Below are 25,886 nucleotides of genomic sequence, written 5' to 3'. Positions count from 1 at the left end.
CAGCCTGTGCTACAGGACCATTTGTTAAAGGTTAATCGCATTTTTTTGGCAGGCTGTTTCTGCCCAGGATGTTTATGAGTATATGGAAGATGACTTCCATCCTTGTGATAAAGCAAGTATGAAAGCACAAATGCCCAAATTATTCTGCCTCTCCTTGGTGCTAAGAAAAGGTCTCTGTTATGCTCTCTGATTTATTAGGCCAATTTGGCTTGACGTCTGCTTTGTGAGGTGCTAGCTGGCCTGAACCAACAGAAAAGCAAACTCATTCAGCATCATTCTCAGCTAAAGATCTGGAAGTGTAAGGCTGTGTTTCCTCTCCTGTCTTGTGAGTTTGCTTCTGAGCTTGTTGAGGCCCTGACAGGTGCTGACAACCCAAAGGAGAGGCTCAGTTGGGTAAAGTAAACAGGATAATCAAAACATGTGGTTTATAGAGGATGACCTCCATCTAACTGGCTCAGCTACTCCTGGGAAATGAAGCCTACTGCTGTGAACTGGAAGGAAAGACGCCACACAAAATATCCATCTCCAGGTGCTACCGACAGGGTATGAGCTGGGGTGGAGGAAGCTCAGGTGGAGAAAGGGCCCTTCTCATCTTCCTCCAGGGCATCTGGTCTATGGGACTGTCCAACAATTTGAACCCCCTATGATTAGAACTATAGTGCTGTTTAGGAAGCCAAAATGAAGGCGTACAGGATTGGTCAGTTAATATTTAATTTTAATGATACTTGTTATGTTTGAACAGTCAGCAATGCACAAAGAGAAAATCTTTCGTGAATGTTTACACACAGTGTGAACACATGCTTTAAATATGCAGTGGAGAAGGAGGGGTGAATTCACAGTTAACAAAGCTAAAAAAAAATCATCCTTGTTATAAATTACACAAAGCATATAAAAATATTTCTCTGAATGCATAGATTAAGACTTTAAACTCACCTACCAGCAACTGTGCAGTCTTATTCCACCGTGATATGCAGGAGTCAGCTGACCATAGAGGATTTTATAAAGGAGAGACAGCATAGGGCAGAGCCACTTCAGACCCACCTCTCACCAGAGACACCAAGTCGCCTCTGTGTCTAAGCCCAGAACATTCCCCACAGCTGCTCCTCTGTAGGCCATCTCCCAGCCAGGGGCCTCCACTGCTCCACTTTAATTAATCTGGACGGCTGAACGACTTTTAACCCAAGTAATTTAGACGTGAATTAATACTGAATTTATTTCCTCTAGGACAGAACCAGACCTAACTTTATTAGTAAATGGTAACATTTTTAGAAGCAAAAAAAAAAAAAAAGGTTACTACATCTAGTTAAAATTGCTTTCAATTGGTTGAAACACAAGAGTGGCTGGCCACGGTGGCTCATGGCCATAATCCCAGCACTTTGGGAGGCCAAGGCAGGTGGATTGCTTGAGGCCAGGAGTTCAAGACCAGCCTGGCCAACATGGTGAAACCTCGTCTCTACTAAAAATACAGAAATTAGCTGGGCATGGTGGTACATGCTTGTTATCTCAGCTGCTCAGAAGGCTGAGGCAGGAGAATCGCTTGAACCCGGGAGGTGGAGGGTTCAGTGGGCCAAGATCATGCCACTGCACTTCACCCTGGACAACAGAGCGAGACTCCAACTCAAAAAATAAAAAAAAAAAAAAAGAAATACAAGGGAGGTTTCTTCTTTAAAGCACTTGAGAGAAAGAGTGTAATAAGTAACCTTCACTCTGCTGTGCAAACACTGTACAAGACTAAGTCACCAGCAGTAATTGTTGGGATACAATTAAGTCACTAAACAGAGTGATTTCATGAAGTTAGCCTCGAGAAACATCTCAACCTCCTTTCAGCATTTAGGCAGCAGCAGGAGGCCATTATCTTAGCACAACATTTTCTTCCGTTGACATCTTCTGCACGTTCTCACTCAACTGTAGTGTTCTAATAAAATTAAGTTAACACAGTTAGGAAGTTGAGTTTCTTTAGAAACTATAGGCACTATGGGGAAAAAGCTTCTTAAGACAGCAGGGATGCTCTTCAACAGCTGGCTTCGAACCCCTGCTCTCCTGTTTGTCTAAGTGTGCTAGTTCTTATTTCTGAAGTTAAGCTGTTTGTTTCAACAAAACAGTGGCTTTTCTTTTAACATTAACGACACTGAAGGAAAGGAAAAGTAATCCTTGAATGCATTCTTTAAAAAAATTCCTATGCCATACTCAAGAGTTTAATCCGGTGTTTGTTTTGTTTCCGTTTTTCAGAACAAAGTCTGGTAGACTCATACTGGCTTTGTCAAGTGAATTGGTGGTGGTAGTGGGGGGATCACTAAGTTCAAACAATTTGTTTATAAAAGCAACAGATTTCAGAATTGTGTAAAAATCCTAATAATTTCAAAATAACCTTTATCTTTGATACAAAAATAAAGATGCTAACTCCTTTACCTCAGTTTCCCACAATAACCTTTAAAATAGCAACAGAGTCAGTCTCAAAAATTGCTTTTCATTTGTGGTGGAAAATGAAAGTGGAGACCATGGAACAGCAATGTTTGTGCTCTTCTCATAAGATGCAGTTACACAGAGATGACTGGAATCGCTTCACAGTAAAAAAAAGTGGGCTGGGTGCAGTGCTCACATCTGTATTCCCAGCATTTTGGGAGGCCAAAGGTGAGAGGATCACTTGCGGCCAGGAGTTTGAGACCAGCCTGGGCCACATAGTGAGACCCTGTCTCTTTAGGGGGCAGAAAAAAAAGCAGTTTCTCTTTTAGAAGGCATCAGAGAGCCCTCTAGCGACCACAAAGGGGAGTTAATGCAGAGATGACTCCAGAGACAGAGAAGCAGTCATGAGTGTTTACAAAGGAAAAAGTGGGGGAGGGAAAGCTCTTTTGGTTAACAGCATATTTACAATTAGGTAACTGTATTCTTAAATACTTTTAACCTGAGTAACATTTATAAATATGTCCTAGGAAACCTCACAGTCACAAGTCACACTAGAATTCATCTGTCCAGTACCTGTGCTTTCCCCAGTTTTCTCTTATCAGTTCACTATGTCAGGAGAGTTGTGAGCATGCAACACCAAGAAAAGCGCATCCCGGCCCTTCAGGTGCACTGTCAACAGGAGTGGCTAGAAATTGGCTCCGCTCTCTCTCAGCTTCTGCTTGGACAACTCTCTTACGTTCTGTACATAAAACACACTGGATATAGAACCTTCAGCTTCTGCCTCTCCAGACCACTTCTCAGCTGTTCAAAGCTTCAAGCAATAGGTTTATTATGCACCAAGAGGCTTGGAAGAGTGGCACCACTGCTTGGGGGTCAGGGGCTTCCTACCTTGGCAGAACGATGTTAGTATACACTATGCAGTGGCACCAGAGGCCCTCCTGGGCATCCGAGGCATTTAGATCAATGGCTTGTCCTTGGCCCAGAGGTGATGCACACTGTCATCATACTCAGTGATAAAAGTCCCTGCTGCATTAGTAAGTCAGTTTTGAAGCTCTCCTGTTATAGCAAGGCCTTTCAGTCAGTGTGGATGCAGCATTTCTGAACAGAAAATTGTTTTCACTTATCATCAGAACCAGTTCCAGCTCCTGGAAATCTTGGAGTCGAGCAACATCCTTGTCCTAAAACAAAAATATGTTAAACAGATTAAGAGGAGCCACCTGTCTCCATATGTTTGGTACACTATATTGATAACGGTATCTTGGCTCATTTCAAAACCTAGAAGAAAAAAGAAGAAAAAAAAATCCCTGTGGCAGGCTAAGTCAGTGATATTGTAACTAAGGCCCCAGGATGAGGTGGGTTGGAAAGTGGAAGCCCTTAAAAACAGCTCAGCAGGATGCCGGGTGCGGTGGCTCATGCCTGTAATCCCAGCACTTTGGGAGGCCGAGGCGGGTGGATCACGAGGTCAAGAGATCGAGACCATCCTGGTCAACATGGTGAAACCCCACCTCTACTAAAAATACAAAAAATTAGCTGGACATGGTGGCACATGCCTGTAATCCTAGCTACTCAGAAGGCTGAGGCAGGAGAATTGCCCGAACCCAGGAGGCGGAGGTTGCGGTGAGCCAAGATCACGCCATTGCACTCCAGCCTGGGTAACAAGAGCGAAACTCCGTCTCAAAAAAAAAAAAAAAAAAAAAAAAAAAAAACAGCTCAGCAGGCTAGGCACAGTGGCTCAGGCCTGTAATCCCAACACTCCTGGTCTCTAACTCAGGAGTTCGAGACCAGCCTGGCCAATATGGTGAAACCTTCTCTACTAAAAATACAAAAATTATCCACGCATGGTGGTGTGTGCCTGCAGTCCCAGCTACTCGGGAGACTGAGGCAGAAGAATCACTTGAACCTGGGAGGTGGAGGTTGCAGTAAGCCAAGATCACACCACTCACTCCAACCTGGGCAACAGAGTGAGACTCTGTCTCAGAAAGAAAAAAAAGCAGCTCAGCAGCTGCTACAGCATGAGCACATACCTCAAAGGGAGAGGCAATGCAAAGATCACTTCCCCAGATGTCCTGAGAAGCCTGATGTTCAAAAAACCCAGAGATGCATGGAAGACCACATGTGCATCTATGTGGATTTGCTCCGTAATTTAACTGGGTTCTTCACTTGTAAAACACGAGGCACATCTAGTAGTGCACTAAGTTAATCCTCACAGATCACTACAGAAACTGAAAATAGGAACACGTGAATGATAATTCAGAAAATTCTCTCTGGTATCAACTTCCAAAATGCCAGTGTTGGCTGGTCTGAATGCAATGGTGTTTACAACTAGTTTGTAAGACAGTAATGAGCCAAACACCAGTTACAGATTTCTTTGTTCCTTCTCCACTCTACTGCTCACTTGACTTGCCTAAAAAAAAAAAAAAAAAAAAAAAAAGCCAGTGTCCTATGGACTCAGTAGAAGGAAATGATTACATTTAGAAAATCACTCCTATTCTCTGTCTATTTCTTTAACTATGACTCATACAACCAAGGAGAGAACTAGGTATTTTCCAAATGCAAAAAAGCAGCCATTCATGCTTAACAGACTTTTCTTACCTTTCTTAACAGAGTATTGGGTAACTTTCTGATCTTCTCCACTTGATCTGGATTAACACCCAGCTCACAGCAACACACTCTGAGCAACTCTTGGTAGGTGAGCTCCTGTCGGTCCAGTTCAATTTCAATGAAATCATTTTCTCGAAGAGATGGGTTCTGAATTCTCACCTTCAGTACCAGCTCTAGAAAAAAAAGGAGAAATGTTAATGAATAGTTCTGGCACAGCATAGCTCATGTTGTTTAAGATCTTTTCCAGAAGATGGCTACACTTAATCATGCCAAAGGTCTGTGCATGATTAACAGACCTGCTTCGTGGGAAAACCAAGTGCAGCCAGCAGGGTTTGCTCAGGCCCAGTTCTGGCTCTGCTGGGGCAGTTTCCTGCATTGTCGTCTGTACTTCTAAGGCTATGGTTCACAAAGTAAGAGCAAGGCAGGGGCAGCCATTCCAGCTATGTAGAAGGATAATTTACTTCTGCCACTGGAGCTAAGGAGCCAAAGACTTAAGAACCGGTTTGGATATCAAACAATACATGAACAGGGGAAGGGGAAGAAGGTTGGAAAGAAGGCATGGGCAAGATGCGAGTTACCCTAAAAAGACTGGACAATTATGAACTTAAAGTTATTTATAAAATATGAAACTCCTTGCAGAAGACAGTAAAACAGCCAAATGATAAGCCACTAATAAAAACAAAAGAATAACTTGATTTGAATGTAGCACACCCTCATAAGGAAGGGGGTCTTGGCTCATTATTCATAGGTCTGGGATCTAAGCAATCTGCTCCTTTATTCTGAACCTGGCTGCCCAGACAGCCCGAGTTAAGCACCCATGTACATTTGGTAGTTCTGCTTTGTTCCCTGTATATAAATCCCTTATGGCACTCCGGGTCACTGTTAGCACCTATAGTAGTAACTCCTCAAGAACAGGGAAAAAGGAGAAGTAAGACTAGTTGTACCCTATTGTTTTTGATTGGAACTGGAAGAATCAGGATGAACTTGCGGTTTTTAATATTCTCAAAAAGATATACATAGATATAGAAAGACAGATATCTTTCCTGGCTCTGTCCTCTCAGCAAGTCTAGAAGAAATGATGTACCTATAGCAATGAGGACACCTAGTGCCAACATCCTGGTGTCTAAATACCATTCTCGGTGGGCCCAAGTGAGGGGCAAGTTTGCTGTGTGTTCTAAATACCATTCTCCACCAAAAAGAACCAGGGCTCCCTGGAGAAATGACTTGATTCCGGGGTTGAGCAGGAAAAGTTCTGCTATGAGCCTGGAACACCTTGCTGCACCAGAAGGTAAGGCAGCACTGCAGGAACAACAAAGGCGTGTCAAAAGGACAGAAGAACTAGCCTGAAGGGGCTCCCACTGGCCACATCTAGGATACTTTGAATATTTTAAAAATGATAATAACAGATTATAACCCATTAAATAACATAAGAATCTATGAGTCAATGCTGATACTAATGAAGGAGAAGGGAAAGCCCTTCTTTACAGTAAAATACCAACTAATAAGTAGAGATAGAATTAAGAAAATCATATTCCACAGAAATGATTGGCCTGGACTCTTCAGAAAGATCAAGATCAAAAATGATAAAGGGTAAAAATTCCAGATTAAAGGATACTAAATGACACGGTAACTACATGCAATGTGTGATCCTGGGCAGGGGCAAGGGGCAGGGGGCAGGGGGCAGCAGAGTACATAGTACAGATACATATCAATAGTACCAACAGTACATATAGTAGATAAGGGAATACAAAAGGCATTGGTTGAGACAACTAACAAAATTTAAACACGGACTACAGATTACAGAATAGCATTACCTCAAGGCTGTATTTCTCAAATTTGATCATTTGTACTGTAGTTATGTAAGAAAATATCCGGCTGTGTGTGGTGGTTCACGCCTATAATCCCAGCACTTTGGGAGGCCCCGAGGCAGGCGGATCACTTAAGGTCAGGAGTTTGAGATCAGCCTGGCCAACATGGTGAAACCCCATCTCTACTAAAAATACAAAAAAAAAATTAGCCGGTATGGTGGTACGCTTCTGTCATCTCAGCTACTTGGCAGGCTGAGGTAGAACGATCGCTTGAACCCAGGAGGCCGAGGTTGCAGTGAGGCAAAATCGTACCACTGCACTCCAGCACTCCAGCCTGGGTGACAGGGTGAAACTACATCTCAAAAAGAAAAAAAAAAAGAGAATATCATTGTTTTTAGGAAAGATATTATAATGGAAAGAATACTGAAGTATATCAGGGTAAAAGAGCAAAAGTTAATTTGTGAATCTAAGTAAAGGGAGTTCCTTATGCTAGCCATGTAACTTTTCCGTAACTTTGTGATTATACCCAAAAACTCCTAATTAAATCCCACCCCTCTGGATGCCAACCCCCTGTTGCAGAGGCTGTTTGCTGATGAGGGGTTACCTTGCATATTAAATGGAAATGCTCCAGTGAAGAAAAATGGCTGGAATGCTGGCGCTGGTCCTGCACATGTCCCATTTTGAGACTCCAGAGACACTGGTGGCTTGGACGGGACAGAAGAAAACAGGGAGCGGCTCTGACTCACTGGTGGCTGACAAACAGGACCCGGTTTTGTGCTTTCTGGTGTTCTGAGTATGGCAGAGGGGGCAGACACATCACCATTCTGAACTAGTGCCAAAGAAGTATGGTCCCGGGGAAAGGCCCCTAACAGGGGAGGTTCTCCAGGGGAAAGCCGTGGAGGTGAGCCATTTGCAGGGGGTGATGCAGGAGGTGTGGAGGGGCCCCCATTCTGCATCGGGGCTGAGTCCTCTGCTGTGGGTGTGTAGATAAAAGGGAAGGCTGGGTTAGCCAAATAGTTGGGAATAAAGGGCAGTTCTGACTCCTTCTTCAGCTGGGGAAGGTTGTCATCATCGTCATCATCTTCTTCCACTTAAAAAGAAGAAAACAGAACATTTACACAGCCCTTTCAAAACTATCAAAAGAAAGGTGTCTTTTGGAAGTAGTGTCTTTTGGTATGTGACAAGTATTTTGGTCAGTGTTTATTGCCTCTTCAGGTCAGAAGAAAAAAATAATATTTTATTAGGTTTATGATTATCATTTTTCTCATGATCTTAAATTTTACAAATAATTTTAAAAACCTTACAATGCTGACCTCCCCAGAAACAACCTGGAATTACTATCTTGGCACGGTAATTTGCTTTTAGAAATAGAACAATTGTTTGACCAGCATTAAGAATGCAGCCAATAATATCACATGTCTTAAATGAGTCTGACGAAATCAAAAGCTCCCCTAAAACACAGACTCACCTCCCATAATCTTCCTGATTTCTCTCCTTGATGTTAACTGAACCGGCATTTCTCCTTTTGTGGTAAGAATTTCTTTGTCAGCTCCTGATTTTAGCAGGTAAGAGACTACCTGACCATGGTTGCGTTTGCATGCCCAGTGTAAACAAGTCCTGTCCCAAAGAAAAGAACGATTTAAAAAGAGGAGAGGTGATTTGGGATTTCACATTCTAAACATTCGTAAATAATGTATATAAGCCTGTCAAGAGTTCAGCTAGAACCAGGTATCCGGGCTGGTAATCTCAACTTTTCACAAAGCAGATGATCGAAAATATTTAATATACTTATATTTTGTTTAAATTTCATTTCTGGCACCTGGGAAAAACTACCTTATCCTAGAAGTTTTCATTTCAATGGCCTCCAGAAGGTAAGCTCACTGGCTGGCTAACTCCAGTGATACCGTGGAGTATTACTCTATCAATATCGCTCATTAGATCATCTCAGGCTCTTTGAAACATATTTTTATATTGCTATACTCCTTTTCAGGGACTATAGAAACTCACTTCATATGCCACCTGAAGGTTCAATATGATCAGGCTAATAACCATCTCCCATCTGCAGCTTGCTCTGTCACTTAAATTATTATTACGACAGCAGATACTCCTGTCTGAATCCCAGTTGCTCACTTTCTTTTTCCTCCTTTTCTTTACTTAACACACACACAAAAGATTTCCAAATTTCCATTTTTAAAAAGCTGGCTTCTCTAGTTCTCTCCAGAAGGCTACAAACATATCCTCTTCTGCGTAAACGTAAGGCACTGCACACATACTTTAATTCCTAAGGTACTTAAAAAACATACATCAACAACCGATATTCTTCAATAGGCTCTAACGTATCAAACTCATTTAAATGATACTAATCACTCAATATTGTACACAGAGGAAGCAAATTCTACACATACTGAAGGGCTACTATTTTAATATTGTACAGAAACATAATTAGCACGCCAGCAAAAACTCCATCTTAAAAGAAATGAAAGATTCAGAGCAACTAAATCCATCCCTAGGTGCCAAAGCTGAATGGATACTATAGAAGGAAAATACTTCCCCCCTGTGTTTTGAAATGTCTTCTTTTACCAAATCTATAATTAAACTGAGATAAATATCTTCACAGCTCTTACAGCCAAATACAGAAATGAAGATTAGAACATATGTTCAGTAGTGAAGGTTAGGTCACTAACCTGGGAATTATAATTATCTGGAAAGTTTCTATGGTTCCAGGAAAAAGCTGATTTGCTTACTTACTATAATGGCTTAACATTAGTAATTTACAGAAAGTTAGCAGGTCTGGCTGGCTAGGAGTAATTCCATTAATGTCTCAGAGTGACATTCTACACCATGGTTCATTAGAATAAGATTATCCAGGTTCCTTTAAGGTGTATTCCATGATGCAATGACACAATCATTGCTAATTTGGGAAAAGTAAGAACCTTTTTAAGTTTGGGAGAGAAGAGTCTTCCCTGAAGGCAAGGATGTATTTGCTTGGCACATATACATGCTTAATTAACATTTCCTGAATGGGCCAGGCACAGTGGTTCACGCCTGTAATCCCAACACTGTGGGAGGCTAAGGCAGGTGGATAACTTAAGGTCAGGAGTTCGAGACCAGCCTGGCTGACAGAGTGAAACCTGTCTCTACTAAAAATACAAAAACTAGCGTGATGGTGCACATCTGTAATTCCAGCTACTTAGGAGGCTGAGGCAGGAGAAATGCTTGAACCCAGGAGGCAGAGGTTACAGTGAGCTGAGATTGCACCACTGCACTCCAGCCTGGGCAACAGAGCAAGACTCCATCTCAAAAAAAAAAAAAAAAAAAAAAAAATACTGCATAAGTAAACTAAGGATAAGGTGGACCTTGCTTGAAGTAGAAGAATCCAATCTAACTTCGATTCTGGCCAAATTGCAACTTTGAGTGTGTTTGTGTGTGGATGTCTGTGGCACAGGCTTAAAAAGTGAACAATTATAATGGCTGAAGGAGGATGAATGAAGCAGGATGTGAAAAATATGCTCCCTTTTGGAAATAAAATGCTCACTTGGTAGTAGTAGATCACTTGTTCATGGCTTGAGAGTAAAGGAAATAATTTACTGCCAGTGGGTCTGAGAGACTCTCAGACAAACCAACTTGCTAAACTATCACCATGTTAAGCAGTGTTAAGTCAACATGGCATGGCCCCCACAGGTACCTTAGTGATCATCACTTACAGTCCAGAGCTCTGTGGCTCTGGGCAGCCATAACTCAGAGCCACAGCAGCCAGGTAATATTTTCAAGTTCTTCATGAAGCATTATCCTTGGTCCTTAAAACCAAGGGTCATGCATGACACTTGATTTACAACTGATGTGGCAGAATGATTAGTAATCAATCTAATTGATACATTACTCTATCTTTGAACTTCAACTCCTTAAGCTTTACATTTGCAGTCAGAATATCTTATTAGTGTCGGAAACTATTTCAGACCTGAGGCACTGGGTGTCATTCATCAACTGGGCATCACTCCTGGTGCTCAAATTATGGTTACTGAGCAACTAAGAATTGAAAGCAGTCACCATTCTGCTTTTCAATGCAAGAGTGTAAGTTTTTTGGGGTAACCTTATATTCCATTACCCAGTGCATTGCTTCATAGTAACAACAATAGCTAACACAAGTATAATGCTTTACATGTTGGACACTGTTCTAAAGGCATTACATGTGTTAACTTATTTAATCCTCTAAACAACCCATGAGGTAAATACTATTGTCAACATTCCCCCAATTTTACAGAAGAGGAAACAGTTATCAGCAAACAAATAAGCAAAGCATGCAGTACGCTAGGTGGTGATGAAGTGTGACAACAACAGTAAAGCAGGGAAAGGCGTTAGGGAACGTGAGAGGTTGGAGACGGGCACTGTGCAATTTTAAATTGAGGGGCCAGGAAAAGCCCTGCCAAGAAGGTGATATCTAAACTAAAATCTGAAGGCCATGAGGGAGCAAACCACGTGACATCTGGAGGGAAAGCATTTAGGAGAGTAAGATGACAAAACGCAAAGCTCTTGAATCAGGACTGTGTCTGCTATTCCTGGGAAAGCAAGGAGCCCAGGGGAAAAAGGTAAGCAGAAGGACAAATCCCATGAGATGAGCACACAGGTAAGCAGGGAAGATGTGGGGACAGGGAGTACAAATTGTAGGACCCTGTAGGCTTCTACTGAGTGATACAGGAGCCATTTCTGAGCAGAGTGAAATGATCTCACTTATGTTTTAAGTCAGGATCCCTCTGACCACTGTGCTAATTAAGAAGACTATGACATAAGCTTAGGAGCAAGGAGACTAGTGAGAAGGCCACTGCAATAATTCAGGTGAGAGAAACAATGATGGCTTTGCACCAGAGCTGTAGTGAGAAGTAATCAGATTCTGACTGTATCTGAAGCTGGAACTCACAGCATTGGCTGACTGGATGTCAGCTGTGAAAGACAGAAGGCAAGCAGAACGTCAAGGGTTCTCGTCTGAGCACCCGAGAGGTTGAAGAGGACTCAGAGGAGCAGGCTTGAGGTGGTAGAGGGATGAGCAGAAACTTGGAATTCAATCTTGGACATGTTGAGTTTGAGGGGCCTATTAGACACTTCCCCCAATTAAATCTGTAAGAGGCTGAGGCAGTGGCTCATGCTTATGATCCCAGCACTTTGGGAGGCCAAGGTGGGCAGATCACCTGAGGTCAGGAGTTTGAGACCAGGCTGGCTAACATGGTGAAACCCCGTTTCCACTAAAAATACAAAAAATTAGCCAGGCATGGTGGTGCGCAGCTCTAATTCCAGCTACTCAAGAGGCTGACGCAGAGCTGCTTGAACCTGGGAGGTGGCGGTTGCTGTGAGCCGAGATTGTGCCATTGTACTCCAGCTTGGGCAACAAGAGCAAAACTCTATCTCAAAAAAATAAATAAATAAATACACATACACACACACACACACACACACACACACACACACACACTAAGCCTCTTCGGGCTACCTCAGCTTCACATTATATTTACGAAACACCTGCTATAGGGCAGACATTGTGTTTAGGAGGGTAGAGTCTAGAGTCAGATGCCAGGTTCTTTTCCTGCTTCCACTAGTGACTGTCAATCCTATGATCCTGGGAAGGGGTATTGTGCAAAGTGAAGAAATGACTTAATCTTTCTGGGGCTCAATTTTTTCATCTGTAAATGGAGAGAACAGTAATTATGTCCCCAAGTAGTTGTGAACGAGCTAACACAGGTGTATCGTTTAGAACCCCATCTCTGCTACAAAGCAAGTTCAATAAATGTTAGCTGTTTATTTTATGCTTCATCTCATTAAATGCTGACAATACTCTTCTGGAATAAGTAGAAAATGAAGCAACTTGGGCAAAGCCCCACAGCTAGGCAGGAATGGAGAAGAACCTGCAGGAAAGACCGGGCTCCTTCTACACAACACTGCCTCCCAGTGCCAAAACGGTAATTCACAGCTTTGAACCAGAGCAATGCACAGAAAAGGTACATATACAACAGCAAGTCTACAAAGACCTGTAAACAAAACAGAAAAGCTTGTATCTACTGTTTCCTGGCTTTCTGGACAGCTGTCCAGGCTGTTTTCTTTAGGGAAATTAGTTGGACAGACTTTTTTTTTGGAGACTGGGGTCTTGCTATGTTGCCCAGACTGGTCTCAAACTTCTGAGCTCCAGTGATCCTCCTGTCTTAGCCTCCCAAAGTGCTGGGATAACAGGCATGAGTCACCAGGTCCCACCAAGTAGACAGACTTTTTTTTTTTTTTTTTTGAGACGGAGTCTCGCTCTGTCACCAGGCTGGAGTGCCGTGGCGAGATCTCGGCTCACTCCAAGCTCCGACTCCCGGATTCAAAGTGATTCTTCTGCCTCAGCCTCCCAAGTAGCTGGGATTATAGGCACATGCCACCACACCCAGATAATTTTTGTATTTTTAGTAGAGATGGGGTTTCACCATCTTGGCCAGGATGGTCTCGATCTCCTGATCTCATGATCCGCCTGCCTCAGCCTCCCAAAGTGCTGGGATTACAGGCAAGAACCACCACGCCCCGCCCAGGTAGATAGACTTTTGAGAGAGTTTTGTTCTTGTTCTATCATATTAATAGTGATGTGGCCTAGGGCACGTTATTCTCTGGGGTTGAGCTTATCTGCACTGTCCCTTACAGTTCCAAAATGGATGATTCCACTAAAAAAAAAAAAAAAATGTAAACTCACTTTAAGCTAGCAAAATAGTCTGGCTAAGCATTACTTGAATCAAATAAAATTTTAAATGCAGAGTGTGGAATAATACCACACTCAGTAACTTCAAGTTTTGACCACCAACAATATCTTATGATGAGACTCCTTATTTAACTGGTGAGAATTCAATCTGCAGGCAGACATCTAAAGCCTTGGATAACATGTTGTATTTGAAATTGTAATAAGAAAAGAGGCTGGGTATGGTAGGCTCACACCTGTAATCCCAGCACTTTAGGAGGCAAAGGTGGGCGGATGACTTGAGGCCAGGAGTTTGAGACCAACCTGGCCCCATCCCTACTAAAAATACAAAAAGAAAAAAGAAAAAAAATAGCTGGTGGCACTGGCCAGTATTCCCAGCTACTTAGGAGGCTGAAGCAGGAGGATCACCTGAGCCGGGGAGGTGGAAGTTGCAGTGAGCCAAGATCGTGCCACTGCACTCCAACCTAGGCGACAGAGCAAGACTCTGTCTCAAAAAAAAAGAGAAGAAAAAGAAAGAAAATAAAGCAAAATACTTAATAGGATAAACAAATGAGCCTTCCCTCAAACAGGCAACTGTAGGCAGCAGCAGCAAATCGGTTGCACTGAAACAATGGAGAAGCAGAATGGTGATGCAAATGTTTTTTTTTTCCCTGGTCTTGGCTAAGGAAATTGTGCTAGTTTATAAAATTCGTATATGCTCAGTTGCTTATGCTTTTAGCTCTGCAAGACGTGTTCTTCGGAAGCTCCAGCGCACAGCAGCTGAGAATCATAGGCTCCAGCACTGCTCTTACCAAGTGAGCCAGGGGGCCAGGGGGGAAGCGGGTAGGGCAACAGGGTCCCAGTGGGCGCTGCTCCGAGTGGACCACGTGGGCCGGGATTTGGGTAGGACGCGCTCCTGACCGCACGAGGCATGGGGGCCAGGGCTGGCCTCAAGAGGGCACAATCTCGGAGGCCCGAGGTGGCAGGTGTGGCCATAGCCCGGCGTCCAGAGGCAGCGCTGGGCCCAGGTCGCGGCTGACTGCCCCACGCCTCGGACCGTTCGCCCTGACCCTAGGCCTCCCCCGCTCCCCACTTACCAGCCGTTGACCTCATTTTGGGAGTTCACATCCACCCCGCTCTCCACCAGTTTCTGCACCTCCCGAATGTCCCCTAAGGCCGCGGCCTCCCGCAGCCTCTCCTGCTGCTCCTTCTGCTCTAGGAGGGCGCTCATCTTCCCCTCGGCCCCAGGCCCCCGCCCGGGCCCGCCTGCCCCGCCCCGCCCGGGGCCTATCAGCGCCGCCGCCGTCGCCGCGGTCCGCTCCCGGCCATGGGGAGGGAGCGCGGAGCTCGCCCGCCCAGCTCGCGCCGCCGCCCGCGCCCGTCCCGGGACTTCCGCTCCCTCCCGCGGGCCGCCCCTGCTGCTCCCGGCCTGCAGGCCTAGGCCTCCTCCCCGGCCGCACCTCCCGAAGGCCGGCTCCGGGGGACCCTATTCAGTGTGACAACCCTGACCCAGATATTTTCCGTTCCGACCCGGGGCCCCGGCGCGCGGGCTGGCTGTTTATGTAACCACTGCACAGTGTTATCTGCCGTGACTCACTGGCTATTTTTAGACCTCCCCACCCCGCAGTTTCAGGGGAGGAGGACAGACACATGAAAAGAGAAAAAAGCGTAGTGGAGAGCCAGAAAAGCCTTATCCTCTGCTGCAGGTTGTTTACCAGGCCTCCAAAATAATCGATGGGTCCTTTTTGATGGGATGTGGGGTTTTTTGTTGTTCTTTTTTCCCCAGTTTGGTTGACTCCCTTTCCTTATCTGAGCCGATTCTTGCCCAGCAGGATGGGGAAACGGGCTTAAAACGGCCCTGCTATAAGACGCCCATTGTTACAGAGCTAAATTACACTGTTCTTTCTTCTTTTTGACAGTGCTTGGGGACAATTCAGTTCGAATCTTTATTTCAATTGTTGTTGTTTTACATCTCATTTTAGACAGGATTTCTCCTAACCTGGCTTTCAGGAAAAATATTTTTATTGTGCTCACAGTTTATGCTCTGTAATTACTGCTTACCGATTGTAATTAGTTACTCTTCCTGAAGGCCATATAAGGAAAAAAGAAAGGAAAAACACTAAAGAGGCTTTGGAGGTGTCCTGGTGCTGATTCCAAGTGCTCACGGAAGAGCTGTTGTGTACATGTAAACAACACTTTGACTTCTTGCCCCATGTATCTAATGAGGCTCAGAGCCTCATTTGGCACTGTTTTATACCCAGTGGGAGAAAAAGGAAATCTTGTTTTGCTGGGCCCAGGTGCCCTGAAGAGATGCTCCGATGTGGCACAGGATGGAACTTTGCAGATGGGGTCAGGATTAAGGAAATAGCCCTGGGGTGTAAGGGAAGAAGGCCTGGACAAAGAGAGATGAAATAGGAAGGGATAAATTTAGGCATGGAGTTTTCATTTCCGTCTCTTGGGGCTACTAGGATCTGCACAGCAAGGATTTTTCTTGCTACAGTTTAAGAAAAACCAATGTCTGTTTAGTATATTCAGTAGTTCACACAGTAGGCAGTGCACAGCAGGTGGTGCTGAATATAAACTATGTACTTAAATTGACCCCCAAGGCAAATTGTAACCCTGCTTGAACTCACATTTGTTCCCCCAATTTAAATTTTAATTCTTACGTCCAACATGATACTCCATCTGAAGCTGATACGTATGGCACTGGAATTGAGCCCTTCACAATTTGAGTGACGTGGGAGTAGGCAGTGGCTTGTTTATTTGGTTGGTTGGTTGGTTGGTTGGTTTGTTGAGACAGAGTCTCACTCTGTTGCCCAGGCTGGAGTGCAGTGGTGCGATCTCCACCTGCAACCTCCACCTTCCATTTTCAAGCAAGTCTCCTGCCTCAGCCTCCCGACCAGCTGGGATTACAGGCATGTGCCACTACGCCCGGCTAATTTTTGTATTTTTAGTAGTGATGGGATATCACCATGCTGGAATTACAGGTGTGAGTTATTGCACCAGCCTGTTTTTGTTGTTGTTTGTTTTAATGCAGTTAAAAAAATTGTTAATCCCAGCACTTTGGGAGGCCAAGGCGGGCGGATCAGAGTTCGAGACCAACCTGACCAACATGGAGAAATGCCATCTCTACTAAAAATACAAAAATTGGCTGAGCATTAGTGGCACGTGCCTGTAATCCCAGCTACTCGGGAGACTGAGGCAGGAGAATCGCTTGAACCCAGGAGGCGGAGGTTGTGGTAAACTGAGATTGGGCCATTGCACTCCAGCCTGGGCAACAAGAGCAAGACGCCATCTCAAAAAAAAAGAAATTGTTCCTTATTGCACTCCATGGTCTCTGAGTTTTCTTTATGAGAGGTTGTCAACTTCCTTAAAAGGATTATATGTCCTTTCCTTAAAAGGATTATAGTGCGTACCCTACATAACTGTTGTACCAGTGAATATTAGTAGATCTTCTTAACCTCTACTTACTCTGATTTCAATCTTCTGTTTATTATCTTCAGATTAAAAAAAACTTTATCTACAAACGAAACCTCTGATCCTCAATATAACCGAATGTAACCTGCTGAATGTTCTATTACTACTTCCATTTATCTCTCCTTTGTCTTGTCTCTAGGGTACTACCTAACTCACGGGGCGTATTAAGCGTGTACTGCTTGCCAGGCATTGTTCTAGTCACTGAGGTTGCTGCTTCCAGTAAATCAGAGTTCTTGACTTCAAAGAACAGTTTATCAGGGGAGACAAGGCAAACAACACAACGGGTAATGCATTACAATGGAAACAATGTAGCATAATAGTAGTTAGCATGGAGATGGATGCCAGACTGCCTGAGTTTGTATGCCAGCCTTGCCACTCATATAATCTTGGATGAATTACTCAACTTTCCCATGCCTTGAATTCTGCATCTGCGAAATAGGAATAATAGTAGCACCCACCTTGCAGGATTGTTCTATGGATTGAATGAATGGATGTGTGCAAAGCCTAGACATCTTAAACATTCATTGCATCATAGGTGGGTTACAACAAGGTTTACATTAGGGAAACTTAACCTGGCAGAATGGGAGGGCAGTGGTGGTCAAGAAACAAGGATAACATTCAGGTTTCTAGCTGATTAGATGGTGATGCGATTTAATTCTTTTTTCTTTTTAAATAGAGATAGGGTGTCACAATGTTGGCCAGGCTGGTCTCGAACTCCTGACCTCAGGTGATCCACCTATCTCTGCCTCCGAGAGTGCTGAAATTACAGGCGTGTGCCACCGCGCCCAGCCTGGTGGTGTGATTTATTGAGATTTGGGACAAAGGATGAAGAGAACGTTTGAGGTTTGTCATGAATTCACTTTTGAATCTGTTGACTTGAGCTTTCTGAGGACCTTTTAATTACTACTACTCTTTACTATCTGCTACTATCAACTCATTGCCAGGCACTGTAGGAAGTGCTGTATGTGAATTATCTCATTTAATCCTCACAACTCCTTGGTAAGACAGGACCATCATTATTATCTGAAGCTCAGAGAGGTGATTAACTTGCCCCAATGCTGGCCAGGCACGGTGTCTCACGATTAGTAATCCCAGCACTTTGGGAGGCTGAGGCAGGTGGATCACCTGAGGTCAGGAGTTCAAGACCAGCCTGGCCAACATGGAGAAACCTCATCTCTACTAAAAATACAAAAATTAGCTGGCTGTGGTGGTGGGTGCCTGTAATCCCAGTTACTCAGAAGGCTGAGGCAGGGGAATCGCTTGAACCCAGGAGGTGTAGGTTGCAGTGAGCCAAGATCGCACCATTGAACTCTAGCCTGGGCAACAAAGTGAGACTCCGTCTCAAAAAAAAAAAAAAAAAGTCTGGGTATGGTGACTCATGACTCATGCCTGTAATCCCAGCACTTTGGGAGGCGAAGACAAGTGGATCACCTGAGGTCTGGAGTTTGAGACCAGCCTGACCAACGCAGAGAAATCCCATCTCTACTAAAAATACAAAATTAGCTGGGCATGGTGGTGCATGCCTGTAATCCCAGCTTCTCGAGAGGCTGAGGCAGCAGAATTGCTTGAACCTGGGAGGCGGAGGTTGGGTGAACTGAGATCATGGCATTGTACTCCAACCTGGGCAACAAGAGCGAAACTCCATCTCAAAACAAACAAACAAACAAAAACTTGCCCAATGCTATATACATTGTAGCTTGTGATAGAGCAAGGCTTTGAACTCAAGTTCAACTTCTGAGCCTGTGCTTTCTTTTCTGAATTTCATTTAAATGGCGACGTCCAGTAAATAGTTGTGTCCATGGGTATTGCATTTAGAAAGGAGATCTGGGCTGGTGAATTGTATTTTTGCAGTCAGCCAAAGGTGCTAGCTGAAGTCATGGGAATAGAAAAGAGATCCCCAAGAGAGTCTGTGAGTGCTGAGAGAAGACTGCTGCCAGGCACGGTGGCTCACGCTTGTAATCCCAGCACTTTGGGAAGCCAAGGCAGGTGGATCACCTGAGGTCAGGAGTTCGAGACCAGCCTGGCCAACATGATGAAACTATACCTCTAACTAAAAATACAAAAATTATATGGGTGTGGTGGTGCACACCTATAATCCCAGCTAGTCAGGAGACTGAGACAGGAGAATCACTTGAACCTGGGAGGTAGAGGTTGCAATGAGTTGAGATCATGCCACTGTACTCCAACCTAAGCAACAGAGCAAGACTCTGTATCGAGAGAGAGAGAGAGAGAGAGAGAGAGAGAGAGAGAGAGAGAGAGAGACAGAAGACAGCCAGGCATGGTGGTTTGTTCCTGTTAATCCCAGCTGCTCAAGAAGCTGAGGCAGAAGGATCCCTTGAGCCCAGGAGTTCCAGACTAGCCTGGACAACATAGCGAGACCCTGTCTTAAAATAAGTAAATAAATAATATTTAAAAAGAAGGCCGCCAGAGACTGAAGAATACAGATGGCTCCCAACTTATGATGGTTCCAGTTAGGATTTTTTACTTTACAATGGTGCAAAAGTGATATACATTCAGTAGAAACCTTACATCAAGTACCCAAATGACTATCCTGTTTCATTTTCAGTACAGTATTCAATACATTATATGAGATATTCAACACTTTATTATAAAATGGGCTTTGCGTTAGATGATTTTGCCCAACTGTAGGCTGATGTAAGTGTTCTCAGTACATTTAAGGCTAGGCTAAGTTACAGCGTTTGGTAGGCATTTTAGTCTGTTTTCACACTGCTATAAAAATGACTGGGTGCAGTGGCTCATGCCTGTAATCCCAGCACTTTGAGACACCAAGGCAGGTGGATTACTTGAGGCCAGCAATTCGAGACTAGACTGGCCAACATGGAGAAACCCTGTCTCTACTAAAAAATACAAAAATTATGCGTTGGAACCAAATTATTTTCTGTGTGCAAACAAAAAAAAAAAAAAAAAAATTAGGCCAGGCGCGGTGACTCACGCCTGTAATCCCAGCACTTTGGGAGGCCAAGGCAGGTGGATCACAAGGTCAAGAGATCAAGACCATCCTGGTCAACATGGTGAAACCCCGTCTCTACTGAAAATGCAAAAAATTAGCTGGGCATGGTGGCGCGTGCCTGTAATCCCAGCTACTCAGGAGGCTGAGGCAGGAGAATTGCCTTAACCCAGGAGGCAGAGGTTGCGGTGAGCTGAGATTGCGCCATTGCACTCCAGCCTGGGTAACAAGAGCAAAACTCTGTTTCGAAAAACAAAACAAAACAAAACAAAAATTAGCTGGGTGTGGCGGCGCAAGCCGCCCTCCAACTCTTGGGAGGTTGAGGCACAAGAATCACTTGAACCTGGGAGGCAGAGGTTGCAGTGAGCCTAGATTGTGCCACTGCACTCCAGCCTGGGCAACAGAGCAAGACTTTGTCTAAAAAAAAAAAAAAAAAAAAAAAAGCCATGCACAGTGGCTCAAGCCTGTAATCCCAACACTTTGGGAGGCCGAGGCGGGTGGATCATGAGGTCAAAAGATCGAGACCATCCTGGTCAACATGGTGAAACCCCGTCTCCATTAAAAATACAAAAAATTAGCTGGGCATGGTGGCACATGCCTGTAATCCCAGCTACTCGGCAGGCTGAGACAGGAGAATTGCCTGAACCCAGGAGGCGGCGGTTGTGGTGAGCCGAGATCGCGCCATTGCACTCCAGCCTGGGTAACAAGAGCGAAACTCCATCTCAAAAAAAAAAAAAAAAAAAAAAAAAAAGAGCTGGGTGCAGTGGCTCAAGCCTGTAATCCCAGCACTTTGGGAGGCCGAGGTGGGTGGATCACGAGGTCAAGAAATCGAGACCATCCCGGTCAACATGGTGAAACCCTGTCTCTACTAAAAATACAAAAAACTAGCTGGGCACGGTGGTGCGTGCCTGTAATCCCAGCTACTCAGGAGGCTGAGGCAGGAGAATTGCCTGAACCCAGGAGGCAGAGGTTGCGGTGAGCCGAGATCGCGCCATTACACTCCAGCCTGGGTAACAAGAGCAAAACTCCGTCTCAAAAGAAAAAAAAATAAAAAATAAAAAGAACTACCCAAGAATGGGTAATTTATAAAGAGGTTTAATTGGCTCACAGTTCCACATGGCTGGAGAAGCCTCAGAAAACCTACAATCTGGGCTGGGCGCGGTGGCTCAAGCCTGTAATCCCAGCACTTTGGGAGACCGAGGTGGGTGGATCATGAGGTCGAGAGATCGAGACCATCCTGGTCAACATGGTGAAACCCTGTCTTTACTAAAAATACAAAAAATTAGCTGGGCATGGTGGCTCGTGCCTGTAATCCCAGCTACTCAGGAGGCTGAGGCAGAAGAATTGCCTGAACCCAGGAGGCGGAGGTTGCGGTGAGCCGAGATCGTGCCATTGCACTCCAGCCTGGGTAACAAGAGCGAAACTCTGTCTCAAAAAAAAAAAGAAAAGAAAAGAAAACCTGCAATCTTGGCAAAGGCAAAGAAGCAGCAAGCACCTCCTTCACAAGGTGGCAGGAGAGAGATCGAGAGAGTGAAGGGGGAAGGGCCACACTTTTAAACCATCAGATATCGTGAGAACTCACTCACTATCCCGAGAACAGCATGGGGAAAACCGCTCCGATATCCATTAACCCCCCCCCCACCAGGTTCCTCCCTGGACACATTGGGATTACAATTTGAGATGAGATTTGGGTGGAGACACAGAGCCAAACTATATCCATAGGCTAGGGATATTAGATGCATTTTCAACCTATGACGGATGTATTGGGATGTAACCCCTTTCTAAGTTGAGGAGCATCTGTAGTCAACATTTTAAGGATGGACAGAAGAGAAGAAATTCTCAAACGAGACTAAAGAGGAGCAGCTATTCATAGAACAGCAGGAGGAAAAGCAAAGGAGTGGGAGGGTTTGGAGACGAGGGAGTGATCCACAGGGTCAAGTGCTGCAGAAACGGCAAGAAATGAAGGGCTGAGACACATAAAATAGGTTTAACCGTAAAGAGCTTGCTGGTGCCGTCGCAGAAGAAAGTTGCAGTGAAGTGGTAGGGGTAGACCCCAGGCATTGGTAGTGCATTTGGGCGGCTATAACAAAATACCACAAACTGGTTGGCTTATAAGCAACTGAAATTTATTTCTCACAAATCTGGAAGCTGAAATTCCAAGATCAGGGTGCCAGCATGGTCAGGTTCTGTCGAGGGCCCTCTTCTGGGTTGCAGACTGCCAGCTTTTCCTCACATGGCATGGCAGAAGGGGCAAAGGAGCTCTCTTGGGCCTCATTTATGAATGGCACTAATCCCATTCCTGAGGTCTCTGCCTTCATGATCTAATCACATCCCAAAGGTCTGCCTCTTAATATCATCACCTTGGGGGTTAGAATTTCAACATAGGAATTTTTTTTTTTGAGACAGGATCTTGTTCTGTCACCCAGGGTGGTGTGTAGTGGCAAGATCATGGCTCAGTGCAACTTCTGCCTCTTGGGCTCAAGCAATCCACCCACCTCAGCCTCCCAAAGTGTTGGGATTACAGGTGTGAGCCCGCACCCAGCCCAACATATGAACTTTGAGAGGACACAAACATTCAGACATAAGCACATTATTATAATGAGGTTAGGAGTGACCATGAGCTACCTCCTACATGTTATATGCTGTGCTAGAATCTGAGAATTCAAAGATGAATAAGAAATGGCACCTAATCTAAAAAAAAAAAAAAAAAAAAAAAAAAAAAAAAAAAAAAAAAAACCTGTCATTCTAAGGGAAGAGATTGATATTTGCAGTATTGTGTGACAAACCCAAAAATGTATGAGGATGCTTCCAGTGGAACTATGGTACAAAGAAGAAGGTGATCAGCGTGTAGCAGGTGGAGGGCCAGGATCCGGGTTGGCATTGTAGAGCTGCTGAAACCGGGGCTGTGAGCTGAAAGATGAGTAGGGCTCATGTCTCTAACCCCTGCTGCTTACGAGGCCAAGGTAGGAGTGAGCCCCCATCTCTAAAAAAAAGATGAGTAGGCGGGGCACAGTGGCTCACGCCTGTAATCCTAGCACCTTGGGAGGCCAAGGCAGGCAGACCGCCTGAGGTCAGGAGTTCAAGACCAGGCTGGCTGACATGGTAAAACTCCATCTCTACTAAAAATACAAAAATTAGCCAGTCATGATGGTGGGTGCCTGTAATCCCAGCTACTCAGGAGGCTGAGACAGGAGAATTGCTTGAACCCAGGAGGTGGAGGTTGCATTGAGCCAAGATCTCACCACTGCACTACAGCCTGGATGGCTGAGCGAGACTCCGTCTCCAAAAAAAAAAAAAAAAAAAAAAAAGATGAGCAGATGTTGCTTGCTACTGGAGTGGGGAAAGAGCATGCCATGCCTGGAGCGACATAGATGGTGAAATGCAGGAAGCAAGGGTCTTCCGAGTACTGGAAGCGGTAGCAGATGAAGGTGGAGAAAGCAGATCAGAGCATGGACCAGCTCGTGGTGATTGAATCTTAGAGTGGAGATAATGGGGAGCCATATACGCTCTAACGTTGGAGACTGTTTTTTTTGTTGGTTGTTTGTTTTTTCCTGGGGACAGGTTCTCACTTTATCACCCAGGCTGGAATGCAGTAGTGCCATCTTGGCTCATTGCAGCCTCTGCCTTCTGGGGCTCTAGCAATCCTTCCACCTCAGCCTCCTGAATAGCTGGGACTACAGGCACGTGCCACCACACCAGGCTAATTTTTGTATTAATAATAGAGACAGGGTTTTACCACATTGCCCAGGCTGGTCTCAAACTTCTGAGCTCAAGCAATCTACCAGCCTCAGCCTCCCAAAGTTCTGGAATTACAGGTGTGAGCCACTGCACCTGGCTGGTCGGAGGCTTTTGAGCAGGGATGAGAAACAACTAGATTTACATTTAGAAAGGTGACTGAGGCAGCAAGATAGACGGAGGATGGGCCCAAGGGACCCACACTGGAAGCTGGGAGGCTGGAAGCAGTCAGAAGGCCTATAGTAACTGCAGCTTCCTCTCTATATTAGCTTGCTGGGGCTATCATAACACTAATAACCACAGGCTAGATGCTTAAACAAAAGAGATTTTTATTTTCTGGAGGCTATGAGTTCATGATCTGAGTGTTGGCAGGTTTGGTTTCTCCGAAGGCCTCTGTCTTTGGCTTGTAGATGGCGACCTTCTTGGCCTTTCCTCTGTGCAAGAGCATCCCTGGTGTGTTTTTGTGTGTCCAAATTTCCTCGTATAAGGACACCAGTCTGATAGGATTATGGGCCAACCTAACAGCCTTGTTTTAACTCAGTCACCATCTTCCAAGGCACAATCTCCCAATACAGGCACATTCTGAGGTTCCAGAAATTAGGCCTCAACATATGAGTTTGGAGGTGTCAGGAACACAGTTTAGCCCATAGCATTTTTTTTTTTTTTTTTTTCGAGATGGAGTCTTGCTCTGTCATCCAGGCTGGAGTGCAGTGGCACAATCTCGGCTCACTGGTTCAAGCGATTCTCCTGCGTCAGCCTCCCAAGTAGCTGGGACTACAGGTGCGTGCCACTAAGCCCGGGTAATATTTTTGTATTTATAATAGAGACGGGGTTTCACCATGTTAGCCAGGATGGTCTCAATCTCCTGACTTCATGATCCGCCTACCTCAGCCTCCTAAAGTGCTGGAATTACAGGTGTGAGCCACCACGCCTGGCCTTTTTTTTTTTTTTTTTTTTGAGACAGAGTCTTGCTCTATCACCCAGGCTGGTGTGCAATGGTACAATCTTGGCTCACTGCAACCTCTGCCTCCCGTTCAAATGATTCTTCTGCCTCAGCCTCCCAAGTAACTGGGACTGTAAGCATCTGCCAACCACGCCCAGCCAATTTTTGTATTTTTAGTAGAGACAGGGTTTCATCATATTGGTCAGGCTGGTCTCGAACTCCTGACCTTGTGATCCGCCTGCCTTGGCCTCCCAAAGTGCTGGGATTACAGGCATGAGCCACGGAGCCGGGCCAACAATTTCTATTAGTAACAGGTATGGAATGGGGTCTGGAAACTGGTAAGATTAAATCATTTTCCATTCCATCATTAGGAAATAGCCAACTCCTATAATCCAACAAAATTTTCTGTAAACTGGGCTTTTCAATCTGTTAAAGACTAATTTTTTTACCTCTGGATCCTGAGACACAGCGGAGAGTCTCATACAGATCACAGGGGGGGCTCACTGAATTAATGGAGGATGAATGGAGGAATTCATTATCTGCAATGGTAATGCACACTGAACTGTGGCTTGTCCTCAGACTCTAGGGAAAAGAGAGTCGTAGAGTAAGACTTGCCTGGTGTATGACAGGGCCAGGAGCTCTCACCTCTGTGATTCAAAGGCATTTCATCTTTTCTTTTTGAGATAGGCGGGCAGATCATGAAGTCAGAAGATTGAGACCATCCTGGCTAACATGATTATCTCCCTTGCCAATGCACAAGTTTTCTTTCACTCTGTTGCCCAGGCTGGTCTCAAAGTCCTGGGCTCAAGTGATCCGCTTGCCTTGGCCTCCCAAAGAGCTGGGATTACAGGTGTGAGCCACCATGGCTGGCCCAAGTATTTGCATTTCAAGACCAATGTGTAATTGTGACATTTTTGTCTTCTATAGATCAGGAGCTCCTGGAGAACTGGGTTTTATACATCTGCCTTTGCATTCCCAGCCAGTAACCCAGGTTTTCACAAAAAGGAAGTGTGCCATTTTTGTTTGTGGAATGAATGAGATAATTAGATTAAGAACCCCTGATAGGCGGGAGCTGTAACTTTGCAATCAGGTTGTGTGTTTGTTTGTGGTTCATGATGTGTGCAGTCCAGTTTGTGGTTCATGTTTTATTGTTTGTTTGTTTGTTTTGATTGTAGGAACAGTGGAGAGCCCTCAACAAATGCTTCATTGGGAAAACTGCAACCAACAGCCGAGAACTGCCTCATCTCACTGCTAAATCTG

General features: G+C 44.8%; 1 protein-coding gene and 1 long non-coding RNA gene across 2 annotated transcripts; one reads left to right on the top strand and one right to left on the bottom strand.

The window, feature by feature from the left end:
- Positions 1-698: 698 nt before the first annotated feature.
- On the bottom strand, positions 699-14,996 carry ANKRD40 (ankyrin repeat domain 40). The gene is made up of 5 exons (XM_003931309.4): positions 14,601-14,996; positions 8,281-8,429; positions 7,417-7,902; positions 4,996-5,177; positions 699-3,581 (listed from the first exon to the last, which is right to left on the bottom strand). The coding sequence occupies exons 1-5, from the start codon at positions 14,732-14,734 to the stop codon at positions 3,435-3,437; spliced, it is 1,098 nt and encodes a 365-aa protein (XP_003931358.2). The 5' UTR covers positions 14,735-14,996; the 3' UTR covers positions 699-3,434.
- On the top strand, positions 14,216-25,886 carry LOC141581858 (uncharacterized). Its single transcript, XR_012514637.1, has 3 exons — positions 14,216-14,318; positions 17,120-17,264; positions 25,802-25,886. It is a non-coding gene; the product is annotated as an uncharacterized LOC141581858 (long non-coding RNA).

Source organism: Saimiri boliviensis, chromosome 17, assembly GCF_048565385.1.
Source record: "Saimiri boliviensis isolate mSaiBol1 chromosome 17, mSaiBol1.pri, whole genome shotgun sequence".
In the NCBI taxonomy this organism is placed as follows: Eukaryota; Metazoa; Chordata; class Mammalia; order Primates; family Cebidae; genus Saimiri; species Saimiri boliviensis.
The sequence above is the reverse complement of the archived record's forward strand: the minus strand, read 5'-3'. Positions and strand labels throughout refer to the sequence as shown.